The 21,910-nt window shown below is 37.9% G+C and overlaps 1 protein-coding gene across 1 annotated transcript in view; it reads left to right on the top strand.

The window, feature by feature from the left end:
* The window catches only part of PLXDC2 (plexin domain containing 2), a 241,864-nt gene extending 232,669 nt beyond the window's left edge, over nt 1-9,195 (top strand). The window contains exon 14 of the mRNA XM_071735081.1: nt 7,398-9,195. Coding sequence (XP_071591182.1) covers nt 7,398-7,514 — 117 coding nt within the window. The 3' untranslated portion in view covers nt 7,515-9,195. The remainder of the gene's footprint in view (nt 1-7,397) is intronic.
* The last annotated feature ends 12,715 nt before the right edge of the window (nt 9,196-21,910 follow it).

Raw genomic sequence — 21,910 nt, 5'->3', positions numbered from 1 at the left:
GTAGTAAAACTCCCGAGACAGTGGTCAAGCCACAAGGAATTATATTCATCTGAGCTATAGGATGTACATATTTCCAAAACAGAGGAGAATGCAACTTCTCAGACTTGCAGTTTGAAACTGAATTACAAAAAAAAAATGAGGCATAACTGGCATAAATATATCACTGCTATGAAAAAGCATTCCTATTGTATTTGGGCAATTGAAAGATGTTTCTGAGTAAGCTGTTAGAGATAACATGGTACCCCATATATAACAGCAGATAAGCTGCATTATTTATGAAAAATGAATGATATCTGGGATCAGATGTTACAGCTCTGGAGAAAGAACTCAAGAGGATCGCCATGGGCTTGTTGTGAAATGAGAACAAGCACATAAATATTTCAGAAAATAATCTTTTTTGTATGAGTTTCTTGTTTAAGAAAGCAAGGTGCATGGGTAAAACAAGAGCTGACAGGTGGTCAGGCAGGTCCCTCGTGATGTAGTCTGGAAAACTACTAGGACATTGTAATCTACCATCAAGTTTTCTAGGGCAAAATAAAGAATGGGGACCTACTCTAACTTGGTTTTACTTTTCAAGAAGCTCCTTTATTGAAGCGTCTATTCATCTTCTACAGAAGCATCTGTTTAGATGCTACAGTTTAGAACTGTAATACAATCAACAGAGATACTTCCCTTAATATTTAAGATCCTGGGATCCTGTCATGATTCTGTCAGTAAAGCATAATTTTCAGTCAGATTTTGTTGGGGTTTTTAGGTTAAGGGCAAAGTAAGAATTTTTGGGTTGATTAGATTTATAGTCATGGCTGGTTATTGCTTAATGAAAAGTGTAATAAACTGATCCCATAGCTGAAGTTTTAAATCTGTTTCTACCTTGTGTTCTCTGCAGATATCACCCAATATTCACTTACCACCTCACTCAGGTTTTCTCATAGCTCATCTCAAATCCCACAGCCATGCCCCTGACCTGTACTCCCTTTTCTCCCATAGATACATATAAATACATAAATACACCCACACTTTGATTGCACTGTTTAACTTTGCACTGATAAATGCAAACCCTTGTGACAGCTCTGAACACCATCCAATGACATACTGAGTGCATTAGTTGGTTTAAATAAGTGATACACAAAAGCCAAGAAAAATGCCACTTATTCCAAAAGCAACTGTTGTTTTAAAACAGAGTAACATTATTCCATGTTTGGTTTTTGTTGTTTTTTCTTTTTTACCAGTAAAGTCTGAAGAAAATGTTTCCTATTGTGGTTTTGCTCATAATTTTTGAGCACGATGCATGTGTGCAACCCAACCTGGAACAAAAAGAGCTATTCTGAGCAAAAAGCTTGAGAAGTCTTAAATGCCACTGCTATTCAATGTGCCCATGATAGTCTACCATTTTAAAAGAATACCATTGCTCTATCAAAAACAGTTCCCCTTTTTGTTAATTGTGTAGAAGATCCAAATCAAAATGCAGTGTCTCCTGTTTCTTCCAGCCCCCACACTATTCAACATGTGTTTCATTGTTTAAGTTGGACACTTCTCTGGTGACCTAAAGACAGGATGAATTACCATCTTTTAAAGCTAAGAGAGTTGCAGTCAAAGTTCCAATGAAGGTTCTTTCTAAAAGCTGAGTAAATGTTGACTGAAGATTATCTTGCAGAGTGATAGCAGAGATATATGCTTTAGTCTTTTATTTATTTATGGTTATCCCAGTGGTATTTTCTCTTCCTTGAACTTGATTTTATTGAAAGTAATTTCCCTTTTTGAATCAAGTTACATGCCTAAGCTTACCTTGAAGAATCCTTTTTCTCTTGAGCATACTTTGAACTTCATTGCACTGATTTTTTTAAAGTAGTATTTATGTCAAAAAGTGCTCTCCGTGTCTTTTTCAACAAACTAGAAGCTTTTTACCAATCTAGCTATAACACATATAGCTACACACTATCTATACCACAGTTAAAAAATAATTATTCACTAACCTATGTAGTACACTTGCAGGTTTTGAGGTTTGGTGACCAATAAGCCAAGGATGATGTCCCAGCTGTAGTGAACTGTATGCTCAGGATACAGATTATAGGAAAAGTAATACAGATATCTGGAGGTGAATGTAAATATGGGTAAAGAAGTTCCCAGCTGAGTTAGATGGATTTGCTCAAATTTCATTGAGTTGTGGGCTAAATATCAGCTTTAGTGGTATTTCAGGTTTTACTTCTTCCCTTATTTTTGTTCATTTTTTCGTCTTGTATTTTTAACCTTCATTGATTTGCACTTGTGTGTGAACTTTTGCACTGAAAGCAATTACTGCCCTGGGAACATTTAGCAAAATGAAAAGCAAGACACAAGGCAGAGTCTTTTACTCAGATGTCTGTTACCTGTTTGCACCCAGTTATCTGTGTACAGAGGGTTGCACATGACACAAGAAGTTCTCATGTGCATTCTTTCTTGTGTTTCTTTTACCTTTGGTTTTTCATATGTTGGTCCAAAGTAATTTTATTCTTTGAATCCATCTCTGGTGTCATCCCACCAGATAGGGGATGGGGAACAGAGGCAACATGATCTGGCCACAGCTGAGAAGACAGCAGAGGAATCTCTGTCTGATATAAAGGCAGGGTGTCAGACTTGTGATGTCTTCCCTCAGCTGGACACAAAGATACTGTTGCCAAATGTGCTTGTGTAAGGCTGCATATCAGAATAAAATAATTTTTCCGTGGCAGTTCTCTGCAGGTAAGGGATTTTAAGAAGTAAAGTAACTTTGTCCATCTTATTAACACAAGTAGGCTGAAAATGAATTCAGAGTGCATGTATTTCTTAGTAGAAGCTGTATAGGTCTTGGTAGCGGTTAATATGTCATTCACTGAAGAAAAATGGGTGTTTGTGGTTACAAGTTATCATTCTTTTGAGTTAAGATCTAAATGTCATAGCCTTTTGCCTTCATGTTCCCACTCTCTCTGGAGGTTTTCCACATCTTTAATGTGCTGATTCAGCTGCTTAGAAATATGCATGTACACTCACACACAAACATACACATACCTATGTCTTTTTTAGTTGTTTGCTTTACTTCATATTGAATGTTAAAGCTGGATAATTTCACAAATCAGTTTTTTTAAATGGCCACACAGAGAGCTGAATTGGTGCAATGGAGCCAGGAGGTGACCTTGGGGAAAAAGAGAGGGAGGAAGGAATGAGCAGCTGCAAATCCTCAGCAAATAGATTAACAGTATGTGACCAGAGCCTGGGGGATGCACCTTGACTCCTCCTGATTTAACCTGAATTATGTCTTTAATAGTAAGTCAAATAAACCTGGGACTGTTTTGTTTTGGGTTTTTTCATAGAGACCAAGCAATATGTAAGGGTCTACATTCCTGTCATTTAACTCTACCAGCCTCAGAGTAAAGTGACAGTGTCAGACTATTAGCATGAACTGGTGGATGGTTCCCGAATCCTGAGCCCTGGCTGGGGTGCTCTAAGAAAGCAGTAATTATTGCTTTGGGGTTTTTTTCTAACAATTGAACTCTATAGTGGATTGCATAGTGTCTGTAAACATTCCCTGGCATGCACATCTAGCAGTAGATTTTCTTCAGATTTTGACCTCCTTCTCATCCCCGGTCTGCTCAGAGGAAGGAAATAGAAAGAGAAAATAATCAAAAAATCTGGAGACAGTTCCTGATGTTTCAGAGCTCAGGGAATTAACAGGCATTTCTGGCTCACTGTTATATATCTCTGCTCCTAGCAGCACCACACAAATAAAAGCAATCATTTAACAGCCAGTACTGTTCTCCATGAACCACTTCCAAGTTTCTGCACTAATGTCACAAATGCAGTGAAGGTCATACAACAAATGAGAAGTAAACTGGAGACAGTAAAAAAGGGGCGAAGGAATTTTTTTAAAAGTAGTCAGATCCTCAGCTTGCTTGAACAATTGATGAAGCTCACACAGCTCTGCTTATTTCTTTTGGGATATGGCCCATTGTTAATATTTATGCATTTTACATGGAAATTATGCTTTTAGTTTGAAAAAAGGCTTGACATAGTCATCATTTTGGTTTGTCCCAAGGTTTGGGCTGAATTGTATTTCATGAAGATGATGATTAAAACAAAGAGAACATATATAATTTTTCTCTTCTTTCAAAGACCTGCAGTGAGTGTCCTGGCGTTTGGAGTATTGCCATTGATCTCACTGTCAGTGCCTTGTACTGATAGTAAAGTTATTTTTTCTAAAGCTTATCCTGGTCAGCAGGAACCAGCAGCTCAGCAAGGGAAACTTAAATCGGCCACAAGGGAGAAGCACTGAACTAAATACTCAACACTGACAATAAAAGTCAAAGGTGGGGAGGAAGGAGGCATTCTGTTTCTCATCTATCAGCAGACAGCTACTTAGATGAACATAAGACCAACACGTGGTTTAAATCACAGGGATGCTCTAAACAAACATTTTTGTTTGTTTAAAAAAAGAAAAAAAAAGAAAAATAAATGAAGCTGGTAAATGATCATACTAAATTTTAAGTCTGCAGCAATCTTTATTTCAGAACACTTACTTCAATATCTTAAATTTACGTGGTGTCACATATCAGAAGAACAGTTTCCAATATTTGAAACCTCATCCATTTCTGGCTGCTGTTTAGCAAATAAATTGGGTTCTTCTAGGAGTGATTAAAGACTGATGCACAAATCATAACTGCCTAAGCAATATTTCGTGTAACTTTAAGCACACAAACACATGTTATGAACAAGGCAATTGGTGACAGAAAGATCATTCCTTACCGTGAAAAGGAGGCCTGGATACTCAGACAGATTAGCAGTGGACAAGTGTGCTTAGACTAATGGGTCTTGATAGTATCAGGATAACATAATGAATCCAAGGATGTTTCAGTGCTATGTCTGTCCTGCTTTCCTGCTTTGTTATACTCGGAAAGGAAGCAGGAGTTACAACTCTCCAGCCACAGCTCAGAGGATTTCCTCCAAGAGTTCTAATTCTAGAGAAAGAAGCATATTTTTTCCTGTTAAATTGGATGACAAAGGAATTAGTTAAAATACTCAGCTTGGTTTTTTCCTGGGTTTTTTTGTTTAGGATTTGGAGGGTTTGTTTGGAGGGTTTTGGGAAGGGGACTGATTAGGGCGTTTTGTATCTTTTCATAACTCTGCTTCTCAGAAAATAAAGGGAAAGAATGTATCAGGCATTTCCTGAGCTTCTTCAGTGACTGAATGAACTTTATATCTTCTGATACCAATTGAATTACTTTTGGTTTTATCAAATAAAACTCTTAACATTGCTGCAGCTTTTTTTGACCCTGTGCACAAAACAATGAATTGATAGCTTGTCAGTGCTCTCTTTTAAGACTGGCAACCATTTACAGTACCCACATGAACACATAGAAGTTGAAAGTAAAGAGATTGTCACTAGGAATGGAAAATCTCACCTCAGGCATGAAGAAAAACCACAATATTTCTGGAGAAACAGCTGATGTATATGTTTGATCACATTAGAACTGGTATGCATCTCTTCTGTATTATCTGGAAAGGCCAATTGAAACTAGTAGCCCAAAATGGTAACTTTAGCTTCTAACAGCAACATAGCAAGAAACTCATAACTAAACATGGGTACATCTTAAAATTAAGTTAGGGGGCAGCTTAGTAGATTAAAACCATGCTCATCCTTATAGACTGCCATTTGAGACTGTTTCTAATTATTTTTGAATTGTAGTTTTCCATTGGTTTTTCATTTTCTCTTTTCATTAGAGATTTCTTGGTCAGATTCTTTTCTCATTTATACCAGTGTAAATTTGGAATAAGTCCATTATATTTAATTGAACAGTCTTGATTTACTTTAGTGAATCTGAGAACAGAATATGACCCTTTTTCTTTAGCAGCAAGCAAACTCTCCTTAATTTTGAAACAATGCTGAATCAAGCTTAGGTACAAAAAAAAAAAAAAAAAAAAAAAAAGTCTCCAATGTTTGAATAGACTAGGTTTTCTTATTAGGAAAAGACATCCATTAAAGAGGACAGTGTTCTGCCTTTCTACTTTGAAGAAAGGTGTTGCATTGAAAGGCCTGGGATTTTAAATTACCTGCCAAACAGAATTTAACTTTGGATGCCTCAAAAGCAACCCGATCCTGCAATGTGAGCAGAAGGAATTGGTTGCTTCTATATTGTATTTTTCCAGTGGTGAAGACTGAGGAACACTTTGTGCTGTACCTGCAGACAGGTGTGGGGTTTGTTGGTAGCAAGATTCAGTGGTCCCCCATGATTTGTTCCGTGGGGGCTGCCCAACAGAACTGTGAAGCCCCGCATAATGTCCTGGCTGGGGCTGTTCTGCGATCCCTGACTCTGCCCCTCAGCAGCATGAAATATCATAAGTGATCAGAAGGCAATTAAATTAAGGTATTCTGAGGACACGAGTCAGATTTAATATTTGTTTTTAAAGAAAAATCATGACGTAGAATTTTTCAGATTTTGAATTATCAATGAAAATATATTCTATAACTTATTTTCACTATTTCACCACTCAGCTGCAATGTTTCTTTATTGGTTGATGTATCTTCCAGCCCTCCTTCCCAGCCTATTGTATTTCTCATCAGTAAAGGAAAACAAGTATGTATCAGCATATTTGGCTGATAAACTTTTCAGTTGGATACAATCATTTTAAGAGAGCTTCTTCTGGTAACTGACTTTAAGAAACGAGTTTCCCTACTTCCCTGGAAACTGTTTCTTGTTAAAGAATCTCAGCTTGCTCATCCAAAGCCTGAGCCTTCCCAGACATTATTTAGTTTGAAAATACAGGAATTTTAAAGCACTTTACCTTCCCAGAGACATCACAATCATACAAGAATTGTTTATCTGCTCTAGAAAAGATCAGTTTCTTTTCTCTGTTTAGTACCTGTTTTTATAGCAGGACCTAAAGATCCTAATAAAAATTGGTTATGATTTCTTGATAACCTTTTACCTAAAGGCTTGAAGAGTTTCAACAAAAAGGTTTTCTTCTATTTGAATCATTGAAGTAAACTCCTCAAGAAGGAAATACGACATTTGAAATAGAAATTAATTATTTTGTCAGTGCTGTATAAGCATAGCAACATTTTGTCCTAAATAATTTTTTTTAAGTAGAGTTTCTGTGACTCTGCTACACATTGATCACCAATTTTACACCGGAGCTATTTTATCCTCTGCGTTGCTAGAACTAGTGATATAATGTATATTTATTTAATGAACAGCCATCACCCACAGATTTAGAAAGGGGGATTAATTCCTCTGACTTTTTCTGCTGCTTCCTGTAACAGCCATACAAAGTCAATTTTAGTATGAGAGAGACCAAAATTACAGGTCATTGCTAAAGTTTTTGATTAATAATTTATTGTTACACCCTTCATATTCTGAAAGTTTATTTTCTTGTTGTTGCTGTTACAGCGACGTCCAAGCAGATGGCCAGCAATGAAATTTAGAAGAGGCTCTGGACATCCTGCCTATGCTGAAGTGGAACCAGTTGGAGAAAAAGAAGGATTCATCGTATCAGAGCAATGCTAAAATTTCTAGGACAGAACACCAGTACTGGCCTACAGGTGTAAGACATTTATTTTGCCTCTCTCTAAAGGAGCCCTAAGCTGCTGTAGCCTGATAGAAAGAAGATTTTGGATAAGCTTTGTTCAAGAAGAAAAACTAAGATACCAGATTCCCACTGAACAGTAGTTTTTGTCAGTGGACTGAGACAAAATGGTTCATGCAGAACATTTGTCAGTGGACCCCTATGGTATCAGAACTATGGCACAAGTACCATGTTATTGGCTTTAGGCATGGGGATGCACAGTAATCAAAATACAATAAAGCTTTGGTGCACAAGGGTATTACACTTTGGTTCAAGTGTTCTTCTCTGGTATCTCAAAGACTGAGTGACAAATCTGTACACTTTCGGTGCAAAGAGCAGTGATTAGTGTCCACAGGTGATTGAGAAAAGTGTCTCAATGCAGGTAAAGAAGAAAAGAAAGGAATTCTCCTGTATTTCTACAAGTGTATGTGAAATGCACCCACTTTTTTCTCAATTCCAAATTAGCCTACATACCTAACTGAGTGAGTACCATGTATACGCTTTCCAGGAGTAGCGCAGTATTTCTTATAAATTGCCAATTACTATCCTTCTACATCACTCGTGATGTGCAAATTCATAAGAAATGATGGCAACAGAGAATTTTCACAATGGTTGAATTACTTTGTGTTTTCTGGATGTTCACAGTGAAATTGGGCTGATTTTTAGTTTCAGTGTGCACTAAAAATTAATTATCAGGTTTGTTTCAAGGCATATCTTTCGTTTCTGAGCAGTAGGTTGAAATAAAGGTAACAGATCCTTTCAACTGCCAGAAATCTTATGGCCCATTTCTTAGGCAATGTGATATGAAAAATAAGATATTAAACAAATGGGTTTCTATCCTTTGCCATGTCATTGTGAGTCCTTACTGAGAAGCACCACAGACTTCAATGCACCCCTCCCAGAGATTCAGATACAAGTGTTATTGAACCCTGCTGATTCATACAGTGATTTTGTTTAATGCACATAGTAGCTGCATAAATATATATATAAATATATTTTTTTTTATAGCTAACACAAGGCGGGCTCTTGTGACTGTTAAGACTGCATTTTTGTCATCCAGACAAAGGAAATGGATTGCATTACTGCATATTTCCACCGAGTTGTAAAATAATCCTTAATATTAGATTATTTTTATGTTGTGTAGGGAAGGTGGTTCGTGTAGTTGCAGTGCCATAACCTTTCTGCCTATCAGAACCACTGTTTCTTTAATATTGACCCTTTCCTTCCCTGTGTAGGGAAAGATAAGACTATCAATTCACACTATCAAAACCAGTTACTTCTTTCATGGAAGGGGTTAATATACACTGAGACCCAGATCTTCCGTGAGTGGAATCTAAACATTTTGATGATGTGGGCGTGAGCTATTAAAATCTTAAATTCAGGTATTGTATGTACATTTCATCGTAGTTGTCATTGACTATCAATTTTTTTACATACTGTACAAGGCATTTGAATCATTTTAAAGTGAGGTATACAGTTTTGGATCTCAAACAGATTTTAAAAAGTTGTAGATACCACCTTAACAGTACCAGTTATTTACATTTCTTGTTGATGCTTGTATGGTCTAAATTTGATTACTTAACGATGTTCTAAAAAAAAACAAAACCAAAAAAAAAAAACCAACATGATTTTTACTTGTTATTTTGTTCAGTAAATAATACAATACTGTATCTTCTGTATTCTTTTATTTTGTGTAACACACTTTTACTTTCACCTGTCTTAATTCATCTAGTGTGAGACTGAAACTGTTCAAAACCTAACTGGTATTAATCTGAAGGTACTAACAAACACATTGTCTTGAAGCCTGATGAAAAGCCTGTGGCAAGTATTCATTTCAGTTTGTGTGGGTCTGCTGAGCCCTGTTTCTAATAGGCTGGGATTAAATTTCAGGCTGTCAATTCCAATAGCAATAACCAAATGTATGCACATATATATCGTGACGCTCATTTTTATTAAATAAAAAGGCATCAATGCACATCATTTAGACATGTATTTGGTGTGCAATGCTTATGATCAGTTTTTCTGGGAATCTTGGAAGTCATCAGCTAGGGTTCATTGGCCAAATAAAGCAAATGTAGAGCTTCTATTTGAAGCGGGAGGGAATCATGTTTGAAACAATTTTATTCCAAAGCACATTTTGGCAAATTATTCTAAGAAACTTACAAAAATCTACACAGTACTGCAGTAAATTCAAGGATTATTTCATTGAAACAAAAAGTATTTATATTATTATGGGTTTACAGGTCTGCACTTTGGCTCATTCAGTCATGTTTTTCACATTTTTACCCATGTATGTAATACATGTCATGCAGTGGAGCTGACAGAGTGTCTGTGACATGCTTAGACAAACACAAAAACAGTTTTTAAATCTGGTATTTTTATTACTTTTGGTTTAAGGCCTTCCCACGCAGCTGAAGTATCTTTATTAGTATTTGCAAATTAACTTAAATTTCATACACCTTCACAAAACAATAATAATTATTTTCCCATTTCTTATAATTTAGTGGTCTATGGGAGCACAAACTATGCTTCTCTGGATTTTTGCCATTATGTTTTATGCTACGGATTATAACATGATGGTTTATTTAAGATTGATAGGCTTCTGCTTATAATATGTGAAGAGAGAACCTCCTGCATACAAATGGATGGATAGTGTCTCACTGGTGTCTGCTTTGATATATTCTGTGATATGTTCTATTTATCCCAGTAGGCAAACTTTAATGAAGCAATCTGTTGCTGATTTGTAATTCCATTTGGTTTTCTAGTTTTTTAATAATTAAAATTTCTACATTAAAAATTACACAAATATTAATCTATAGGTGTGATGAAGTATTGAAATTAGCTGAGAATCCTATTCTTAGTATTTTATAAAGCAGCAGGTCAATTGAGCCAGAACAAAAAAGTGTTAATGTGAACCCCTCTGAGAGATTCGGGTTAAATGTTAGGCAGTAATTCATTAAGAAATTTACAGCCCTCTCTGAAACAGTGGCTTCAATAGCATTCCCACTAGTCCTTCATTAGAAAGTATTTCAGAATATTTCCTTTTTAAAGGCTTACTTAAACAGTCATTTATTCTAACAGTTATTTTAACTCTTAAAACTTGCCTGTAAATTTGTGTATCTAATGCATGTAACGGTTGCAAAATCCTCCAGAATTATAATTTCTCATTATTTTCCATTTTAGTGTTAAATATTACATAACAAGTAACACTCTCAGTGCTATGCTTCAGCTCATCCTGTTTCACAGAAAAAAATGAAAATTTGAACTACAAGGATTCAAAGCACATTACTCCTTAAATCTTGGTAACGTGATCAATAAATCAGATACGTGTATCTCACACAGAGATTGTTGAATAAGGCCCTTAAATCTGTCTTCAGACATTAAGAAGTTCTGGAACCGTGGAAGAACTGGAATTGTAATCTCACTCCCATGAGCATACATATAATTACGTGGATCTTATTTAGTTTCATTCTTTATTATGTACTCTCTTAAACCTGTTCAAAAAATTTTTTTTCTTTATGAATATAATGGTAAGTTTGGTTTGAATGGGTTTGTTTGGGGTTTTTTGAAGTAGTAGTAGGAGGAAGAAGAAAGGTAGGAGAAGAGAGGAGGGGTGTCAGTATTCTTCATGTTCTAGAGGCAGGACAAGAAACCTTATGGACTGTCTTGAGAGCATCAGTACCATGTACCAGTGGAGCTAAGGGAGAAATATGAGGTCTTCCTTCATTTCCAGCTCCATTTTTTAAATAACAGAAATGGTACCAGAACCTCTGTATAAACCTGCAGGAATCCATATTTCAGTTGATGGAGGGCTTATGTCACTCCTTAGTGAAAAAAGCTTGAAACATTTTGAGGTGATACAGTGTGCCACTAGCATTTTACCAGAATCCAAATGTGACAAAGCAAGATGCAGCTTGCATAAAACTGAAATGGACAAATGGTATTCATTTTATGCAAAACCGTCAATATCTTCAAGCCTGGAGCACTGAGAAAATATTTAAGTCTGTGGGCTGATTTACTTGATTTAGACAATATCGTAATCTTAAAGCTGGTATTTAACTATTAGCTTATTGTCAGTTTTTAAGAGAGTTTCTTGAATTTTTCATTTTTTATGGAAATGAAAAAAGCAGCGAATGCTAAGTGGAATAAAATATCTTTCTGATAGGGAGAGCATCTCATCTCCTGACACAGTTGTCTCCTGACTAGAGCTGGTGCTCCCCTCTGCACGATTCATTTCAACAGATCTCATGCTGATTCCAGGGTTTTTCTCAGGACATTTCAAACTTTCAATGATCTTTCAGTACCTATCTCCTGCCTCACTTTTTTATTCTTGTCTTTTGTTCTTCTCCACTTCTGATCTAATTCTACTTTCTCCCTACTTTGCTTTTTCCACTTCTCTAAGCCCTGAATTATGTGCCAAAATGACCACTTCCAGCATCACTCAAAATAAACCTCAATCTGAACAAAGTACTCTTGATTTTAATTTTTTTTTCCATATGTAGTTTCTGGTTAATAATAATGTGGTAGGTTTTCCTGTTATTGACTGAATTCTGTCCATGGGAGTTAGCAAGCTAAATTCTGAATCTCTTGGAAACTTTCTGTTTAGACTACCTCTTCAGAGGAATACTTGTCCCAGATAATTTTTTAAAGCAGGAAAAGGACTTCAAAAGCAGGCCTCAAGACATTACTTCTAATTACATCCATTTAACTTAGCAGATATTTTTTCCCAATTAATTAATATAGATGCTTGCTTCTCTGCTGTCTCTCTGGAAATACAGTGTTTAGGGATATTAATTAAACTCTTCCCATGCAGTTTGCATTATTTCCTTTGGAGTAGCTCTTATTTGAAAAACAAAAAGGCTCTTCCTAGGCTCAGATGCCTAGAGGCTGTAAGTACTAAACATCACATGTGCCTGTCTTGCTTTGTTTGGACCATTACTTGTATTATTAGGTCATTGTTTATGGTGGTTTTTTTCCTATTTCAGTAAATCATTAAATTTTGTTTTAGGAGATAGCAAATTATACTGCTTGCTGATTGTCACATTTGACTACACATCAGCAACAGTGGCCTTTTTATTTAAACTTTTCAGCCTAAAGCTTTCAGCCTTGCCTGCGAGGAGGTCAGGGTCACACCACACACAAAGGAGGGAAATGCCCTGCCTTGCCTGGACACGTGGGTATTTTGATGATGACCTTCTTCAAGAAGGAACCCTGCTTCTAGAGAGATGAATCTGGCATTCTAGGTTACAAATGAAGTGTGACTGATAATAATTAAATCTATAAAACATAAACCACATGCAGCTGTACTGTCACTGGATAAAATAACCTCCAGTGTTCACCAGCCTCTGGGCTGGGGTCTCAGCCCAGTCACAGCCCGTCTCCAACATGGGCTGTGGGCCAAGGATGGGGCAGGGCAGGGGATGATTCTTGGAGGACTTGCAGGTGCCTTGCTGAGATTTCCACTCTCCAGAAATGAGGATGACCTCGTGCCACACGCTGCCTTGTCAACACTGAGGATGAGTAAAAGTTGTCCTCAGCACCCCAATGAGGAAAGCGGGGCAGGGTAAGAGATGGAACAGCGTGGGACAGTGTGGCCAGCAGGTCCAAGGAAGTGATTCTGTCCCTGTACTCAGCACTGGTGAGGCCACACATCGAGTCCTGTGTCCAGTTCTGGGCCCCTCAGTTTAGGAAGGATATCAAGGTCCTGGAGCAGGTCCAAAGGAGGGCAACCAGGCTGGTGAAGGGACTCGAGCACAGATCCTATGAGGAGAGGCTGAGGGAGCTGAGGCTGTTTAGCCTGGAGAAGAGGAGGCTCAGGGGAGACTTCATCACTCTCTACAACTCCCTGAAAGGAGGTTGGAGCCAGGGGGGGGTTGGGCTCTTTTCCCAGGCAACTCTCAGCAAGACAAGAGGGCACAAGAGGTCTCAAGTTGTGCTGGGGGAGGTTTAGGTTGGACATTAGAAAGAATTTCTTTACAGAGAGGGTGATCAAGCATTGGAATGGGCTGCCCCGGGAAGTAGTGGATTCTCCGTCCGTGGAGATATTTAAAAAGAGACTGGATGTGGCACTCAGTGCCATGGTCTGGTAACTGCAGCGGTAGTGGATCAAGGGTTGGACTTGATGATCTCTGAGGTCCCTTCCAACCCAGCCAATTCTATGATTCTATGAGAAGCATGAGCACAGCCTTGTTTCTGTGCAGAAGTGCCCTGTAGCCATGCACCTGCACACATGCACTCCCTCACACTCCCACACTTCTTCCAGACACAGCCAATGCTGCATTTTGGGTTTCAAGTTTTCTCAATGTTTGACTAAAGCAGTGGACAATGTTAATAATACAAAGCCAAGAACACTCTGTTACTATAAAAGATGACCCAAAGTCCTTTCACTCTGTTTCACTCTGTATCCCTTGCAGCCCCAATGTAACCTTCTGACAGATCTCCTCCCAGTACTTTCCCCTCCTCATCTGAGGTGCAGGTGAGAATTTCAGTGAAAGGTAGCAAGTGCTTCGGGCTTGACTTGTCCTGTGGGCTGCTGCCTAGAGGAAACCAGATATGATAAAGAGTCTGGAAGAAGCTGCAAATCAATCCTAACATCTAAAATTTTAGCTAAGGATGTACATTTTCCTTACTAAAGTGACTTTAGTATGTAAAATTGTTTGACATATATACCTGTTGTTGGCAGAGTTACCCTCCACAGCAATGACCTTAAAGACCTAAACAAAGAGTACAGGGCACATCTTTAACTCTTGCCAAGAGTAATGATCACAGTGGTGAGCTCAACAACCATCTCCACCTATACTCAATGCTAGTGAGGATGTCTGATTCCTTCTTAGAGGCTAAACCTAGCAATTAGCTCCTTTGAGGTAACAGATGCAGCTGTCAGCCTGGGAGGCGTGTGAAGTTCCTTCATCCAGGAGACCTCATCAACAGCATATGCATTAATTAAGCTTTCCCAGCCTCTTTCAACAGAAGCTGCCCCCGCACCCCAGTGCTGAAAAAAATGCAAGATTCTTTGGCCCCCAAAGAGCAAATGAGCATGGCATAGGATTAGTACCCAACTGTAAAAGGTTCGTGCAGAGAAACAAGGGATGTTCTGGGCCCTGAGTTCTGCTTGAAGAAGTGGAAAGTGGGAAGACTCCCCACATCAGTAAAACATGGATTTTCAGACATGCTGAGGTTTTACTATCATAGACATAAAACACCCTTTCCTTGCATGTCATGTGACTTTTCATCAGACTTATCATTAGGAATCCAGTTCTCCAATATACAGATTTACGTAAATATTTGCTTGGGAAACTTTGCTAGTGAACATTTGCTTGAAAATTTAACTCCTGGAGCTGACATGGAAATACTCTGCTTAACTGTATGCTGTTCCTTGACTTGCCTTAGGAGAGAGGACATGCAAAGCATTACCAGAGGATGCTGATACATTAGTGATGAGCATCACTAGGAATAAGCAGTGCAGACACAGATACACATGAAGAAATGCCAAAATCTTCTCTCTGCTACACCACAGGAAATCCTGAGCAAGACACTAATGAAATCAGATCAACCCTTCATTTCAGAAGTGATGAAGTGCTGTGTGGAGCCTAGTCTACCTATTGTCTGTTCTAACATTTCAGCATGGTAACCTTGTACTTTGGGAAATAAAAGACATATGGAGCTTTTATTTGTCTGGTTTGTATCCTCAGCCACTGCCTATTGCAGATTGGAAATACATAAGGTTTTCTCCTTTTAAGATATCATATACACAAAACTGAGATTTATATCAGTTATTTTAGTAAAAGTTCGGTCAGCTGGCTCTATATTGAATAAGCAACAATATTTCAGCTCAGTGAGAGACTCTGAGACCTTATGTTTTGGTCCTTCTTTCTCCCTGCAGTGTAATATTAATAGTTTTACAGCATGTAGAGAGCTCAGGTGAAGTACCAAAAATTATTGTTATTTACTACACATCAGTGGGAGAAAAATGAGTAAAACCACATGCACCCAAATAATACTCCTCACAATATCTACTTGCACTCAGTTGTTTTCATTAAAATTGTCATGGAATTATTTTGAGTTTTAAATAAGCAGCAGTACATTTGATCTAAATAAAGATGTCTTTCATTTTCCACGAAGTTATAATCATAATCAGCAGGCCAAAATATAAATAAAAAGCAAACATTTTTCATTAAGTTTAAAAATATGAATACCTGCCAGGACTGATTACATTAGTGTGGGGTTTTTTCCTTGATGATTACATGTAGAATGCCAACCTGTTGTGCTGTGCATTTTTTACTGAATGCATTTTCCATCTTTAATGGAATTGCATCTGATGCAATTTTCTATAATTAATTTAATTAATTTAATCTTTGACATCAGCACTAAAACCACTGTAAATATCTAAAACATTGAAAAGAATATAGGAAAACATATCAGTGGTGTGTAAATATTAAAACATATAGGTAAAGATCCAAAATACAGATGTCTTTTTACAAATTTTATTCAAAAAATACTCCTAAGTGTGGAGGGAAAAAAGCAAGAGAGTGAGTGATATTTAAGTACACTAAAAACTTCTTTCTTGGTTACCCTGACCTCAGTAGCCAAATGAAGAGCATCCTGGAAAAGGTAGATCTAAAAATGTTATTTCTATGGCAAAGCTTTAGTTCCCAGCTACTGCCATTAAATTGGAATTTGGTAACCATTAAGAGTGATCAGTTACTGAGTGCCCCAAAATAGGGCACTTTAGCTGACTGACACCTCCTAGGGAGGCAAAGGGATGCACGCCTGGTTCGAAAGAGAAGAACTTAATGGTATGCCCAGCCACCACACTGAAACTTGTGATTACCCAAATCAACTTTTACACTGTTATTTCCTGCTTTCTTCATTTAGAGCAGGTAGATCAGCTATTGCGGGATGGCTTCCCTGTTGCCTCTACACAGCAGACATCATATCCCCCGACTTAAAATGCAAAACTAAACTAAACAAAATTTAACAAACAAACAAAAAACAACCCACAGGTAATTAATTTTGATGCTTGAAAAAAAAAAGATTTATGAAAAAATCCTTGGCACAGTGATTAGCCAAAGGTCTGGCCAAGGGTTTGCTGGTAGGCTTAAAATGAGAAGTACTGAAAGACATTAGTATGGCATACTTGAAAATAAAGAGCAGAATAAGTATCTGTGTCAGACAAGCATTACAGCCTAAATGGAACTAATGCCGTGAAACACTGCTCATAAATGCTCAGTGGTTGCACTGAAAGGGAAAACAGAAATCCAGCCCACACAGGGCATGTTCTGGTCTGATGCCTGCCCACACAAACATCAGTGGGGGAGCACGTTGCTGTGGAAATGAGCACATCCTCAAAACGTCAGGCAGTGCTGAAGTGTTGGCTTGGAGCCTGGCCAGGGAAGCAGCTGACAGCTGGTAATAGGCACAGGCAAAGCCAAGAGGCTGAGCTTCAGGAGGAGGGGACACATGCCACCAGCTCTCCTGCCTCAAGGGTTTGGGCCCCTAGAGAACATCAGTCACCTCGGCTCTTGTCTCGTAAGGTTTAGAAAATCAGAAGATATAAAATGAGTTATTCCCACACATCATCTTTTCTAGTGGTGGTCGTGGTCTTCTGACTGATGGAAGTGAAGTGCTCTCCTCTTCATCACTAGACTCAGAAATCTGATAACAAAAGGCCATGAAAACTCCAGTTCCTGTTGCTAACAGTTAGAATTGACCTGCAGAGGTGCCTCAAGTGTGTTTCCAGAACTAACCTTAATGGCATGGCAGAGGAAAAAGAACCACAGGAAAAAGAGCAACCAACCATGTCTTAAGAAAATACAGCAAAATGTGGCTTTCCTAGTAGAAAAAGCTGGAAGTGAATTTCCTGCCTACTTCTTATTTTCTCTGAATCTTATTTGTAGCTAACACAGAAATCCTCAATTTGATATAAATTCCCACAGTGAAGTGCAGCTACCCTTAGCCTTATAAGTAGAGCTGTGTAGAGAACGACAAAATTAAAGTCAAAATTACAAGTGGTTTCTCTACTTGAGGCACTTCAAAACCTCCAGAAAACAATTTCAAATACACACATAAAAGAAACCAGTGTAATTTATTTTTAAAATCCTAACATTTAAACCCAAATTGTAGTGGGGGGCATGTAACCCCTCATAAGGAATGGGCAAACTGTGTGATACAAACATATGTTATGCAAACAACCTCTTCAAATCTGACATCAGCAGAGTCTCAGCCAATCTAATATCTATAATATCACAGGTTCCCCAGCCCAGGTGCCCAGCTAGTTCACATCTATCTCAATTGAAATATGGCAAAAGCAAGCTCCTCTCTGCTCACCTATTACCATGGAGCAGCTGTAACCAAGTCCTTTATAGGTATAAGATTTCCACTGCAAAGCCTGGGCTTTGCAGTGCTCAAGTTTATATTCTCTGCTTTTATAGGGACAAGACTAAAAAATGCAAAGTATAACTTTATGTCTGTAGCACTTACAAGAGCTCCCAGGCTACAGAAGTTTTATTCGTTTCCTTGCAGGACTTGAGCAAGCAAAGTGGGAGCTCAGGCAGGCAAATACACACAGGACAAATTTGGGTAGACACACCAGGAGAAAGGAGTGTCTGCTTTAATATCAGACTGAAAAATCCAAGTGTTATTTGAACAGCAACAATCTGAACATTCTTCATTTCTACTACTGCCAGAAAATAATGAGATTTCTGTACAGGCAAACAACACTGGGAGGAATCCTGAAGTACTGGCTGCAAGCAGAGCCAGGCTTTCAGGATCCATTGGCAATGCATTTTGCTGGTAATAACTGGAGCAACTCTGTTTCCAAACATTGTAATCCAAAGAAAATTAAAGCTAGTCTTTCCTTTTAAGATCTTCCTAGTGCTGATCATCAAATTCACTTTATTTCCACTGCTATCAAATGAAATTCCAAATTCAACATTGCCAATTTAATTTTGTCAAAAATGCTAAACAGGGCCAAGATAGACCAGATAATACTTGAATGGGGACTCATCTTGCAGCCCTGGGTATTGCAGAAGTTGTTTCCAAAGACAGGACAATAATTAGGCTACAAAACTAAAAGAGATGGGCTTCTAATGCTCCAGGGCTGCTGCACTGGTGACAAATGGGAATTGAAAAAAAGTAATTCTGCTTCTCATTTCAATGGAACTAGAAGTGAGGTAATGCATCTGACATGTAGATTAATAAGATAGAACAAAGAAAATGCTTGGTTCATTTATGGACTATCATATAGCTAAGTATATTTCTGTATTAGTTAACCATCTCACTTTTGATAAATAAAACACAAGAGAGGAAATTTATCTGAAAGGAGTTCAGTGTAAGCTCTTGAATTCTGTGAAAGTTTCTGGTAAATAAATAAAAATAAAATAAATAAACTCTACTAATTTAAAATATACTAATTAAAAATATTTCTTTTTTTTCCCCCCAGGGCTGCCAACATTGTTAAGAATCTCTTTAGGTTTTTTAATGTCACATTTTAAAAACCTGTAATATATAAAGCTTTCTTTGTTACAAGCTGGGTTACTTGTGGAAGGCAATCACCAGCATACCCTCTATTAAGATTTTGTGAACTCACAGTATGGTATTACTTGGCTTTCTGATGTAAATCCTGAGGTGTAATTTAGAGTACTCCCCCCCCCAAAAAAAAAGCGTAGTAGCATACCAGTCTAAATTCATATTCATAACAGGTTCACACACCTGATACTCTGAACCAGGAATTTGACAAAAAAAAAAAAAAAATCCATAAAATTCTCCTTAGAAATTATCATCCTGAACTAATGTAGAGACATAATACAAAATGTCCAGTGAAAGTGATATTGTGAGTATCCATATCTTTTGTCCCTGGGAATTCCAAACAGAATTATTTTGTTTTATAAGATTTGAACCTAATTGTATCTTTGACTAAGTCTTAGCCTGGAAAAATCATTGCTGGATCTTGAAGGTTTCTGTGGCTGTTTTTCTCACTATACATCAGCTCAGTAATACAGGTCACATAAGTCTAAATGCTGATGTCAAGAGGTCTGGGCAGGCAGATTGCTTTCCTTTTCTGCCTTGAGTTATACCTGTGCATTTTGAATGCCCTTGGTGGATTTGCTCCCATCTAATACTCAAGAACTGGGCTCCAGGAAACAATCTGCTGATGAGGTATGAGCAGGGGTACAATCTTGCTAGTTCACTTTTCCTGCCTTGGCAAATTGTGGTGCCTGGAGCAAGCATACTATTACAAAACCATCATATTTACCCACATATACCAATACATAGATGAGCTATACAGGGAACAAAAACTGTTGAATAAGAGGGGGGTCAATTTTACACAAGAACTTGTCATGATCCAGCCTTATTTAAAACAATAAAATTGACAGGACAAGCATTATACACTGTTAATGAGGTTTTCAGACAACCAGAAGTAACTGGAATATCCTGGTGATATGATTCATAAAGATCACCACTCGGGTCTATAAAGTCTGATAAATGTGTGGAACCAGAACGTCTCCATTTTTACCTATTAACTTTTATTATCAGGATGAATTTCAGGCTGAGCATTTAACGGTGATTAAATATTGCAGTTCTCAGGTGCTTGGAGTGATGGGGCTTCCAGTGTCTTTTAAAACTGCCAAGTTTGCTGTTACTCACCTGTAATAAAAGGACTTACTTAGCTGAATGATATGAGTCTCAGAAGGTGCAATGAGCTGTGTACCCCAAATTCCCACTCATACTGCCCAGTGTGTGATTAGCTTCTTGCAGCATCTGGTTTTCTGGTAGGTGACAAACAAAATATATGTGTTTAAATGTAGAATTTCCTCTTGCTATATATATATTAAAAAAAAAAAAAAAAAAAAGAAAAAAAAAAGAAAAAAGTTGCCACTTGTTCTCCTGATACAAAAGAGCAAGAGAGGAACATAAATGCAATGTACTCCACTTTTCATCCCTACACACACCTTCCAGCTCTACTGCAATGCATTTTTCTAGCTACAGACATCTAGTGGACACAAGTACTCTCAGTCATCTTTGCTATATAGAATGGCTGTGATTAAGCTTGGGGTGTAGCAGGCCTTTTTGTGATTGCTAAGGGATGATCACCTTGGGAAATTTAACTTTTTTCTCATGGTTATTTCATGGTTACTGTGATTAAGCTATAGCATATATGCTGATGAATTTTAGTTATTCTTCCTATTGTAAACCTTCACTAATTGCAGCTCTCTCTGAACAATCAAAACATCAGCATCCAGAAAAAAATAAAGCCAGAAAAGATAAAATTTGTAATGACTATGATAGAAATGTCCATGTTTGCAAGGCAAGTTTGTAGCCAATATACAAACAAGCATTTGCTCCTCTTGAGAGCCTAGTAGTCATGTTATGCTGCACAAAATATATAAAGGTTATCAACAAGCTATATCTCCCCTTAGGCATCCCATTTAGCATGAAATATTATACATATATATGTATGTAATTGAATGATACAGTGGACTGTGAAGGTATTCCACACCTCACACCTATTGTGATAGAGATTTTAAATACAAATCCCTCAGAACTGCTATGGCTTCCATGCAGAAAAGCAGCAGATAAAGAAACTACACACCCAATGCCATACACCTCTACCAGAACCTGGTGCTGGTGCAACGGGTTCCCCTCAGGGGAGGAGTTGTGCCTCAGCAACTCCATGTACAGTTGCCAGCATCACCATAAACGCACAGGTTTCCAATTGAGGTTGAAAACCAGAGCTCTTGTATAGGGACCTCCAGGCAATCCAGCCTGTACTGAATGTCAGAGGGGCTGCCACAGCCTGCATGCTGCCCTCCTATTCAGTCCTGAGGCCAGAACAAAGTCAGAGCAGAAGCCAAATCACCATAACATTCTTCACCCCAGGCATGTGCAAGCTCCAGGCTTCACCTGCAAAAAGCCCAGCTCAGAGCATCTTGCTCAGGGAAGAGCAGGGTTTTGTTTTCACAGAAGAGAAATTCACTCAGACAAAAAGTTGTTTACTTTTTTTTCCTGCAAGGATAAAGACTGCAAATAACACTGGGCATGATACAAGGAAGCAGTGGGAAGCTAGTTGGAAACAGTTTATAGATTTACTAATGACACATAATTAGCTAGCAAATGTGTTGTTATCCTGAACTACACTTTTAGGATAACACATCAGCAATGAAAAAGGTAAATAGCAACACCAGACACACTCAAAATGTTGATGAACACCAAATTTCTAACACCCTTCTACAGTTAATGCACAAGGTGTGAGTTAACTATGGTTATCCTGTTGTCTTACATAGTTTTTAGTATGCCTCCTTTATTTTTTATTTTTTTGTTTTCTTTTATGTTGTTTTCA

Source organism: Heliangelus exortis, chromosome 2, assembly GCF_036169615.1.
Source record: "Heliangelus exortis chromosome 2, bHelExo1.hap1, whole genome shotgun sequence".
Taxonomy (NCBI): domain Eukaryota; kingdom Metazoa; phylum Chordata; class Aves; order Apodiformes; family Trochilidae; genus Heliangelus; species Heliangelus exortis.
Note: the sequence above shows the minus strand (reverse complement) of the source record. Positions and strands in the feature narration are given on the sequence as shown.